The sequence below is a fragment of the Branchiostoma belcheri genome, unplaced genomic scaffold (genome assembly GCF_001625305.1).
Source record: "Branchiostoma belcheri isolate BF01 breed outbred unplaced genomic scaffold, Haploidv18h27 scaffold170, whole genome shotgun sequence".
Taxonomy (NCBI): Eukaryota; Metazoa; Chordata; class Leptocardii; order Amphioxiformes; family Branchiostomatidae; genus Branchiostoma; species Branchiostoma belcheri.
Genome location: NW_017803158.1, coordinates 272,338 through 284,022, shown reverse-complemented (window position 1 = coordinate 284,022; position 11,685 = coordinate 272,338). Strand labels below are relative to the sequence as shown.

Here is an 11,685-nt window from a genome sequence, read left to right as displayed (position 1 = left end):
TTTTGGGAATCAGACCCTTGTTGCTACCTGGTGCAGAAAAATTTTTGAGATTGAAGTATGGGCAAGTACTTTCATGAGGTGCTGAAATAGTGTATTTAAGCATGTGTTCCTATGGCAAGATCTAATAGTACTGTCTGCCCTTCGTGGCTACCTGGTGCAGAAGAATTTTTGAGATTGAAGTGTGGGAAAGTACTTTCATGAGGACTTCTATTAGTGTGTTTAAGCAGGTGTTCCTGTGGCCAGATTTAATAGTACTGTCTGCCCTATTGCGAAGGAAATGATTATTAAAACATTCGTCATTGTATGCAACATAATCAAGTTTTCTTTCGTGAAATGAAACAAAAAGACGATTGGCTAACGTCGTGACCCTTTATTGCAACCAAGTGCCATAAACTATTGGAAAGCGAACATGTGCACAGCACCTTGACAGCAGCACTCTTGAAATACATGTACTAAAACTCAATACACAGTCGCCACACCACTTTAAGACATAGAGCGGTACAATAACAAAGTTTTATACAAAGTATTTAGTTTCTTTATCATACTGAAAGTTGCCAGGCAGTGTTGATACAATATCTGTAAGAAGCGTTCGAAAGTATGTTGACTAAGACGATATGAGATGTTTACTTGCAAAAGGCCAACTCTCCGTTTTTTAAGCTTCTAGTATTTGGTCTTTTCTGTAACAGATAATGGCAAGCTTGGTTAATGTATGCACGCTACTACTACTAACTGTAAGTTATATCTATGTTTCTACTTAGCTCGACGGCATGTATGTATCATTATATGGCATGGACTTATCATTATATCTATCAGTGCGCAGTAGGAACGCATCCCATTCCTGCATCCACTTCCTTCTGGATGGGTTCACGGTTACCTGTAAAATAGCCATAGTAAAAACCAAATTCAGACTGTGTTACAAATTATACCACTTGGAAACCATAAAAAGCTACCTCCTCGATACACATCTATTACTATTATATACAGAACATAGCTATAGGTCTATGGTAGTTTTGCGTTACATATATGGCTTTCTTTAGGTCAATGTATTGACCGTATGCATCGTCAAATACGAACTTACATCAACCTTCATATGGCTAAACAGTGTCGGAGTTGTAAAGCTAATCCGTGGGGTCGTGTGGCGTAGCGGCAGAGTGCTCGACTCGGAACCAAGAGGTCCCGAGTTCGAGTCCTGACATGCCACCGATCGTGTGCCCATAGGAAAAGCCCTTTACACGACTTTCCTCACTTTGCTCAGGTGAAAATGAGAATTGTATTGTCCCCCGTGTAGGTTGAATATAGTTTTCAACATAAGTTGAAAAAATTACGTCTTGTGACTACATGTTGGAATATAAACACCAAATATAAACGTAGTTATAGGACATCCCTCTCCTTCTATCGCCTTTTTACCTTCCTGACAATCGTTTAAAAAACCAGGTAACCATTTTACACTTAGGTAGATCGAGGAAAGGTGTAAAGTAAAGTGTAAAGTGACTTTCCCACGGGCACAGCGTCTTATCAGGAATGCCAGGAATCGAACCCTTAACATTTTGATCCTCCTAGCCTTATTTAATTACCACTCGCCCATTGGCTTATTCGATACTCTCCAAGCAGAGATTTGGGTTTGGTTTTTTTATTGGCGCGTTTTTAGATATTTTTATCGGGGTTTCTTTTTCCCGATAAAAATGGAATTTTTCTTTCACCAAAGAAAAAAGAAACCCCGATAAAAAAGTTTAAAAACATGAAAAAATAACACAAAACCCGAACCTCTGCTTGGAGAGTTGGGTTGGGTGAAAGAAAAATTCCAGTGCAAAAAAGAAACCCCGATAAAAAGTCTAAAAATATGCCAAAAATAACCCAAAACCCGAACCTCTGCATGGAGAGTTGGGTTGGGCGAAAGAAAAATTCCAGTGCAAAAAAGAAACCCCGATAAAAAAAAGTCTAAAACATGCCAAAAATAACCAAAAACCCGAACCTCTGCTTGGAAAGTTGGGTTGGGTGAAAGAAAAATTCCAGTGCAAAAGAGAAACCCCGATAAAAAAAGTCTAAACACATGCCCAAAATAACCCAAAACCAGAACCTCTGCTTGGAAAGTTGGGTTGGGTGAAAGAAAAATTCCAGTGCAATAGAGAAACCCCGATAAAAAAAGTCTAAAAACATGCCCAAAATAACCCAAAACCAGAACCTCTGCTTGAAGATTTGGGTTGGGCAAAAGAAAAATTCCAGTGCAAAAAAGAAACCCAGATAAAAAAGTCTAAAAATATGCCCAAAATAACCCAAAACCAGAACCTCTGCTTGGAGAGTACCATTCGATGACACTGCTTGATCTGCATGCTATGTGACTATAAAGAGCATAATTATGTTTATGTGTACGACCTGGGCCCTCTCACCTTAAATCCGGCGCCTGCAGTAATAGCTGACGTCCAGGTACTTGAAGGTGCCCCCACAAGGGTCTCCGAAGACACTGTTGCTGGCCCGAATGACGCAGGAACTGCTATAGTTACAGGCGTTGCGGACAATCCGGAGACTGTTGTGGGCATAGCAGTTCACGGTCCGGACGGGTCCTCCGCAGGGGCAGGACGAGGTCCGACCGTAGTTGGCGGCCACCACCACTATCTGCTCCCCGTAACCGCAGGACAGGACCGCGGTGCGGTGCTCACAGGCCACGATGTTTACTGTGGAACAGAGGCGAAAACATTGAAGCACGACACACGTCACACTAAATGATAGGCAGTAGCCTCCTTTGCAGGCGTCGGAGGTGTGTCGACTTTTTTTAGGGGGGGGGGCGTTGATTTTGTCCTGGTGCTGTCAACCCTTTTTTTTGGGGGGGGGGGGCACTTGGTTGCAAGTTGCCGCAATGTCGATTGCACGTAGACTGTACGCGCTTGTTGCAAATCTGGCCGCCCTATATAGCTCCAGGGAAGACATACTAGTGAAGTCGGCCGGCGAGTGCGATCTACATGATCAAAAAATCGTGCAACTTGCAAATAAGCACCCCTCCCCCTCCGCCCAAAGCCGACCGCACCTGGAATAAAAAACAGCGCTAGACTGGTCGGTATATACGGTGCTGGGAGTGCTTCCTTCCCGCACATGCCGGGGGTTTCTACGTCGACATTTTCAACTACTTAGCCTAAGGGATGGCAGGAATAAGCAAAGAGGTTAATTACATTTTAAACCTCATTGAAATAAGAAAGGCTGGCTGGAAAGATCAGCGGCGGTTAGCAAGAAAGACCAGTGCTCTGTAGGCCGGTAAAACACCCCTAAACCGGCCCGGTCACCAATCAAAAACCAATCGTTCAGTCCAACAGAAAATCAACAGTGAAAGAAACTAGAAAAGACAGAATCCGTACTTACGTTGTTCGCTTGGAGCGAAGAGAGCCGCCAGTAGGAGAGCCAGGACCACGAAAGTCTTCATGCTGAGAACTGCAAGGGGCTGTCGGAAGATGTTTAAAAAACACAAATATCATATGAAGCTCACAAGGTCAACGGGATTCTTGAAGATGTTTTACTGCTAACGTAAAATTACACTGGTGTGAAAATATAGTAGATTAATTTCTTCATGCTTACAGACAAAAAGAAAACTACTTTTCTCTTAACATCACAAAACCCACACATCACCGAAAAAGTGGGATTCTTCGTCTTCCACTGTCTCGAAAAAAGAAGCCGAACCCAATAAGTTAGAACTAGAGTTAAACATTAGATTCCAATATTTAGGCTAGAGTAGTTACATGCTGTATTGTTACACATTGTCTGTTCTCTGTATGTCCACTTACATGTACTTGCAATTAGCCCACGGGCAAGAACTTGCAATAAACTTATCTATTATCTATTAAAGTTCGCGTCTCAGGGGGTCTCGAAAAACTTTCACGGTGAGCATGGCCCATGGCCAGGACCTCCCTAGATTGCAAGCGCCACCCCAAAACATATTTTCAAAACTGTTACCCATAAGTGTAACACTAACAGGTTACATATGCATGCGGTCAGGATGAAGATCTTACCTTTTAATCAGGAGCAATCTCGCGGGATCCAGAAAAAAAATGGAGGCCTCGTGCCCGATCAGCGAACTCTCCGTGGAAAAACCGAAGACACTGTGTGCAGTCTTCTGTCACAGGTGGGCTTATATATAGTGTGAACCACGCACTGTAGCCCATTGTTTTGAGGAGGAAACGAGATAAAAGAAAAAGATACGACTAAAACTCCACCCTCTGTATGCATGGCTGAACTCAGTCGGGCATTCACCTTATACTAGTAGTACTAGTAGTATTCTTATTCCCAGGATGCATGTTTTTCCATGTTTTTTAAGGTGTTCAACTTGGTGACTTAATACTGTAGGTAGGTGAGTGAGTGAAATTATTGTGTTTTTCCAGAAAATAACAGGAAACGTGGTTTATAACGTTACTCCAAGGTAACGTTATACCGTCTGTCATTAGGACTGCTCGTCTTTCAATATTATTTCTCGAAATAAAATACAACAGTTTTTGCAGTGTATACATATTAAGAAAGCAACATCATTTCGTTTATTATGTCCTCAAGAAATGTAAAAACAATACCGAAACACATGATTCTGAACCCCTGGCGCTATGCATCCTGGGAATAGGAAAGGGAAAGGTTGACCTTTCTGAACAGTAGGCCGATTTTCAGGTCAATTGAAGTAAACGATTGCAAAGTCCCTGGCACCAACACACACGGCCCTGGGGCGATATAATTACCTGCTTAAGTCCTGATTCCGAGTAAAGGAAGTCACATCCTTGAAAAATAGAACTATCAAATATAATTGGAAGGTCAGTTGGTGACAAATGTCAATATACGGACATTGGCATTTGTTAAATTGCTGAAGATCGTCACGGATGTAATAAAAATGTAATAAACAACCCATGTGTTAGGTCTCATAGTATTCAACAACAATGGCAGGCTAAATATTACTTCAAATGTACAACCTTCTCAGTTTTTTTTAATATCAGTCAGCATAAACAATTATATCATTCAAACTTTAAGGTCTCTTTTGCAAAGTAACCCTACTAGGACTGCAAATGACCTTACAATGAAGTTTTGACCGCTTCGGGACTGGGCGCTGATCAAGAAATAGCGTTCTTTGAAAATTGACTCTGGAATAACAGTAACTATACGTATACTAATTTGAACAAACACATGTCCTTCTCAAAAGCCCGGTGGTAGTTTTTGAGTTGGTTGACAACGTTCATTGTGACGTATGTCATCGGCGGTCATCACTGCACTACCTTGCGACAAAAACCTGGAGTCTGAAAACGTTTTTGCTGAATAACACTGAAAAAGTGTACATTTAGCGCTGATGCATCCATGTATGTGATACTTAGTCTATTGTTGACGATTAAAATCTTTGAGATGGTCTGTTCTTTCATACTATCACTGTGAAGATTGAAGGAAGTTCAAATGCCAGCGTCCGTACATTGACTAGTCTCACCACACGACCTTCAATTCAATTTTTTATAGTAATTCATTGTACATGTACGCCTGAGTGTTACTTCAGGTGAATCTGGTAGACACAGGCCTGAGGGGAAACACCTGTAGGAAACAACGTTACGTTGTGCTTCTGATTCCAAGTCAAGGAAGCGACCTTCTTAAAAAATAGAACAGTTCTATTTTTCAAGAAGGCCGCTTCCTTGACTTGGAATCAGGAGCACAGAGTTGTTTCCTACAGGTGTTCCCCTCAGGGCTGTGTCTGCCTGACTGACGTAACGTGAAGTGACAGTACTAAAGTCAGCCGTTGTGTTCACAGACATGACCGTAAGGGCCACTGACCTTCTTGAATCTTGGTACTACTAGTGTGTTTAGTTACTGCGGTCCCCATATGAAACATAGCGATTTGGAACATTTTTATTTTAGTAGATTTTTAGGCAATGCAGCATAGCACAATAGGTGGATACCCCCGAAGATGGTGTGGTATCGTCCACAGTACTAGTAGTAAGAACCAACTTCGCCGCACTTCTGCCTGTGAAGCTGGGGTGTTACACTGAACCGCGTTGTAAAGATATAGAAACTCCTGTGTTACACCGAATGGCGGTTATGAAAAAAGCTAGTCCCATGACCGACACTGGTCGTCAGGGGGACAAGGCAGACTTTGTAGCAGAGGTTATACCGGCTTATACCAGCTATAAAAATACAAGAATTCGACCGATACACAGTCCGATCACATAACGTATTTCCCCAGTACAAGGCGGCACAACACAGTTTTCGCCCTATGGGGATTTCTATAGTTAAGGACACCAAAGTGATTCAATTCGACTCACTAAAAATTATAGTAGGGTGCACAAGCAAGGTTCAGAATTTTGATATGTTTAATTTCAGGCTTTGGTGTACAAAATATGTGAAAATGAGCATACGTTTGCCGGGTCGTTCTCTTCTCACGCCCTCTTTTATTATGGCCACTGCGGAGGTCATGGAACTGCAGCCGACGCACAGTACTAGGCGGGACAAGTATCCAAGCGCAAATCTACGCCGACTGAACACGCACCATAATTCAACTTTTAAGGTAGCAGAACACAGTATTTATCCGCGACCCCACGATGACGTAGGGATAAGAAATGAGTGCGACAAACAGCTTGCACCGCTTGTACACAGCCTACCGTGGATGACACCGGGACATACAAGTTACCGTATGGTATCATAATATGTCGGCTTTGATATCGCATAATTGAGATTAGGAAGACTGCTCGGTCGGCGTATAAATGCGCGTGACCTTTTCGCTGCCTGCCAGGGTGAGTCGGCTGCAGTTCCGGTGCGCTCCGCAGGAGGTCATTTAAAAGAGGGCGGCATAATGTCAAAAAAACAATAACTTTTTGTACTTTTTTGTTATTTTGTACATCGTACCCTATATTTGAACATATTCGTTTCTCGTGCTTTTCTATGGTACCCTACTGTATTTTTATCCGCGTCGATGTCAGTCACTTCCGGGTCCTTAACTATAGAAATCCCCATAGGCGAAAAACTGTGTTCTGCTACCTTACAGTCTCAAAAATGACGTATTCCTCTAACATTTACCACAAGTTCTATCTCAATACCATGCACAGAACAATCTCTGCACCCTTCTCTAGTATAGTATTGTGCAGCACTACTTTGTGCCCGGACTACTTTTGACTACGGGTTTCGCCCGTAAATACTGTGTTGTGCGCCCACAATGTCAAAGTCTACTCCAGACACCCCCCCCCCAATTCCCTTTCGGTTGACCCTTTCTTCACATCCCATCACCTCCTTTTGGGGTCGACGACCCTCTTGTAGGAAACCCACTATTGCAAAAGACCCTTTTAAATAAGGAAATGAAAGTGTGAACTTGGCTGTCACGTCCGTTAAGTCAGTCTACGAACATCTGTTTCCTTCTTAAGGCTACACTGACTTGATTATATGGATGACATCCAGAAATTTACTGTTTTGTAGAAGTTACGTATACCATTCACCAATTTCTTCAACCTTCCTGACCACTTAGTCTTAAATCTTGAAATGCAAATGAATTTAAGCATATCTTGGCCCAACTTCGCAAGTTCACACCAGTTTTTGGGTGCGCGAGGATGCCATCAATATTTCTAAATCAGTATGGCCTTAATGTAAACATGTCATTTGCCGATGACGACCGACGACTTGAACGAGGAAGACTTCCTTGTTGATTGTAAGATTAAATTCGCTTTGATCCGGCTTCGAGCCGACTTCGAACCGGATAGAAGCAAATCAATTTGGCTCGATCCGGACATTTTTATCCTTGTGGGAATGGGGCCTTAGCTAGCAGTACCAACAACCTTTGTAGCGGTCAGGGTCTTCAGCTCGGCTTCTTTCTGCATACAGAAAGACTTCCGCCCGGTTTCTTGGATAACGACTTGCTAACAACATGGAAATCTTTGTTAGATTTGTTCTTGTTCTTTGAAGGAACGTACATGTAAAAGTATACACACAAACAGATATTGATTGAGTTATAAACTGATGCCTCTACCTTCTCACCCTGGTTATGATCAAACAAGCCTACTAATAGAAATTAACATTTTGAAAAGTGGATAGTAAAGGATAAAGAATTCAGTTCAGTAAAACAACGCACAAAATTATGCCATATGGACATTTTGGTTGACATAACGCAATGGATACGTTGAAAAAGACAGGATATAGAAATTGACTATCAACTTCTACGTCTGTAATAATAAAGCAGGATTGACAGAGAAAGTAGTCACATTTTTGTGAATATTAAAGATAAATACAGTCACATTTAAAAATTCAAAACAACCCAAATCTTATTGCAATCACCTACAATCTACGCAAAGTAATTGTACATAATAATTGCAGTCGGTCCTTCAATACAATACTTTTAAGCAAATAACAAGCACTACAAGAAGAAACTTATTACTAGTATGTGGTCAATACTTCTTTAAAAATAACACATCACTACATTGGGATTCCTACTATATACAGTGTCTTTAAGGTCACTTCTTCAATAATACACTAACTTCGTGTTTCCAAAATATGTAATACAGTGAATTTGCTTTCAATTGTGGCTATCAGTGTATCTGTATAACAGGAGTTCAAATATATACAAAGTTCTCGGATGATATCATGTTATGTACCTAGAGCAGTGTATCTCTAGTTCTATAGTGGATTGGTTAAGGTCATATAATTAGGATCAGGCACGGTTCTGGATAGTCTCCGCGTATCCAAGAAGGTAGATTTGCCCCAGGCATGGTTCTGGATACGCGTGGACAATCCAGAACCTCAACCTTGCCTAAGCATGGTTCTGGATCAAGCACGGTTCTGGATACAACAGATATTTGAGTCAGTACAGAGGTCTTTTGTGTATTTCATCCTTCTTGTATGGTTGATTACTTAGCCCTTTCCTATAGGAGAGTTTTCTATGCGATTGTCTCTTTCCGTGCAGTGAATTTGATGCCACCAAACATCCTTCCTATGGACTCAAAACAGGGGTCCACGAAGGTGGACAGGAACAGGGCCCAGATCTTGCCGTAGCAGTGCAGGTTGATGACGTAACCCTTCACGCAGGGCACCACGCACCATATTTGGACACAGGCCAGACAGCCGAAGTAGAGCCCCCAGAAGAACGCGAGCGGTACCGCACAGCAGAAGGACAGGATGCGGTAGCACCAGGACTTGGTTCCCTTGTATGTGCGCTTGGACACGTCCCACACCTGGTCATAGCTGTAGGCACTTTCGGGCTCCGCTATGATCTCGTCAAAAGTTACCTGCAAGAGGAACAAAATATACACGTGAAAACTAGAAAGGTGACATTTGCAAAGCATATATAATGTTTACTTTTAACATGGTCTAGCCTGGCAAACCACTGCTCTATCTAGTGACCAGGTCCCTCAACACTTGCCGCATAACGTGATCCTACATCACAGGATGTCTGCTACAGCGCTAGTTACCATGGTGACAGCCATCTGGTCCAGGTCATTGACCTTATTTATTTGGAGAAAAAGAACAACTATCCAGAACCGTGTCTGAGCATAATTCTGCATGGATAAAGCACGGTTCTGGCCACATCATAGCTACGATGTGTTTTTTTCACCACGATATCTCTATACATTTGAGAAGAACCAGCTAGCTATAGGTGTTTTCATTTTGTAGGTGCATCGCAGGATATACATGTATGTTAACGCGGGGCTTAACATAATCTCGACCTTTGCAGGCTGAATAAATAGTAGAAAATGGTCCACAAATGGACCCCCTCTGACTGGCCAACTTCTCTTGCCAGTTCAATCCTATGTTTAGGCCGATTTTTACTATTTATTCACCCTGTAAAGGAGTCTGGTGCAGACTAGACTTAACATACAGTGCCTATAGTACATCTGTATTACTCAATCCTATTAACGCGCTGGATACCAGGGGAATGGAACGGAGCCAAATGGTGATAAAGCTGCAACAGAGCTCCACTATGACGTTGACCTCATCCGTATTGAGCCATCTGCACAGAACCTTTTTGCTAATTGAGTTTCCATATTTCGTATTGTCGGAAGGGAAAGAGGTCTCTTTCTCTGATACTCTTTCAGAATCACTAAGTATCACTGGCTCAGATTTCTACTGTTGTCCCTTTTGTTTTCTTATAAACAAATCAATAGCCTCAGTAGCAGGCTTATAGAACTGGGGGTTTGGTGGTCTTCGGCTGTTTTCTGCTTAGCCCAGTTCTAAGAACGGGGGCAATTCAACCAGGCCGGCTATGTTGTCTATATGCAATCAGAAAATAGCAAAATCTCCCAAAGACCCTGAAGACCCCCCCCCCCCAAACCCCCAGTTTGGCATGCTGTGGAGGCTATCAATTATTGCCATCAGGCCTTGGCTTGAGACTAAAATGTTGAGTCTCCTATCGTTAAGTGTAACGTTATTTTAACAAGAGTTCCACAATCTCATACCTTCGCCAAATGAGGTTAACCCTTGCGGCTGACGAATTATACAATTTTAATCATTGATTTTGTAAATAAGAGCCTCATTTGCATGGACTATGTCAGTTGATCATATTCTTCATCCAATGACAGCCTTATCATAACAAAAAGGCTATTTTAGCACTTCCTCATAAATTATGCAAATGAGGTCATGATTTGAATAAATTATGTTTGTTGATGTTCACCTTCACTTAACTTCCAAATGTGGCAAGTATGAAATTCGGGGTGCAGCAGTTACAACTATGAAATTATAAGAATTTTCCATTAATTATGCAAATTAGGTCCTCATTTACATAATATATATCCTCAGATGTTTTTCTCGTTCTCAAGTAGATGTCACAAGTGTTTCATAGTTCTATTATCGAACAAAGCAGAGTTATAAAATTTCCTCATTAATTATGCAAATTAGCACCTGATTTGCATAATTGCCATCTGATCATGTCAAGCATCACTTATACTACTTACATACCAAAAATCACGACAATACGTCAACCGGTTCTTGAGTTATCGTCCTTCAAATTTTTTTCAACAAATGCTCCTGCAGTTCCAGAACAAGGCGCTAGGGGACCCAAACTCACGTCACTTCTTCCCTACCACAAGAGCTATCTACCAACCAAAATTCGTGACCCTAGCATGTCCAGAACATGAGATATCAAAACCGGAAGTTCAGCTGCAGTACCTAGGAAAGCCGCCAGGGGGCCCAAAATCTAATCATTTCTAGGTCTCATGAAGACCTACCTACCTACCAAGTTTCATTCCAATCCATTTACTGCTTCTCGAGTTATCTTGCTAAACCACACACACACAAACACACACACATACCCACACACAGACAAACGCTACTGAAAACATAACCTTCTTGGCGAAGGTAATAACATTACATTTTCAAGAATAATTGCATATCTATATGATGTACAAGACAACGTTTACGAAGGCCCATAGGTACACTTAGCATTTTTTATTCCACTTTAGTATTTTCTATGGGTACTTTGTATTTTCTATGGGTACTTTGTATTTTCTATGGGTACTTTGTATTTTCTATGGGTACTTTGTATTTTCTATGGGTACTTTGTATTTTCTATGGGTACTTGTTTTTTCTGTGGGTACTTTGTATTTTCTATGGGTACTTTGTATTTTCTATGGGTACTTGTTTTTTTCTGTGTGTACTTCGCGAAGTTTTTTTGGTGGCTGGCGAAGCGACATTCATTTTGCTTTGATGTGGATGCTCCCATTTTTATTATGGGCGGTATATTTCTGTTTACCATTCCAGGCAACTAAATTT

The 11,685-nt window shown here is 41.6% G+C and overlaps 2 protein-coding genes across 2 annotated transcripts in view; both read right to left on the bottom strand.

Annotated features, from left to right (window-relative positions):
* Positions 1-355: 355 nt before the first annotated feature.
* On the bottom strand, positions 356-3,453 carry LOC109466880 (L-rhamnose-binding lectin ELEL-1-like). The gene is made up of 3 exons (XM_019764738.1): positions 3,352-3,453; positions 2,388-2,672; positions 356-874 (listed from the first exon to the last, which is right to left on the bottom strand). Exons 1-2 carry the CDS (start codon positions 3,410-3,412, stop codon positions 2,389-2,391), a joined length of 345 nt encoding a protein of 114 aa, XP_019620297.1. The 5' UTR covers positions 3,413-3,453; the 3' UTR covers positions 356-874; position 2,388.
* Positions 3,454-7,822: 4,369 nt separating this feature from the next.
* Positions 7,823-11,685, bottom strand: part of LOC109466892 (caveolin-3-like) — a 12,384-nt gene continuing 8,521 nt past the window's right edge. Inside the window, exon 2 of the mRNA XM_019764758.1 lies at positions 7,823-9,206. Within this exon, the coding sequence (XP_019620317.1) occupies positions 8,859-9,206 (348 nt within the window). The 3' untranslated portion in view covers positions 7,823-8,858. The remainder of the gene's footprint in view (positions 9,207-11,685) is intronic.

Bases quoted from the DNA above. Each gene is read 5' to 3' on its own strand.
- LOC109466880 (XM_019764738.1), bottom strand. From the start codon at position 3,412: ATGAAGACTTTCGTGGTCCTGGCTCTCCTACTGGCGGCTCTCTTCGCT. The intron at 2,673-3,351 runs GTAAGTACGGAT...TCTGTTCCACAG, and splicing joins CTTCGCTCCAAGCGAACAAC to TAAACATCGTGGCCTGTGAG.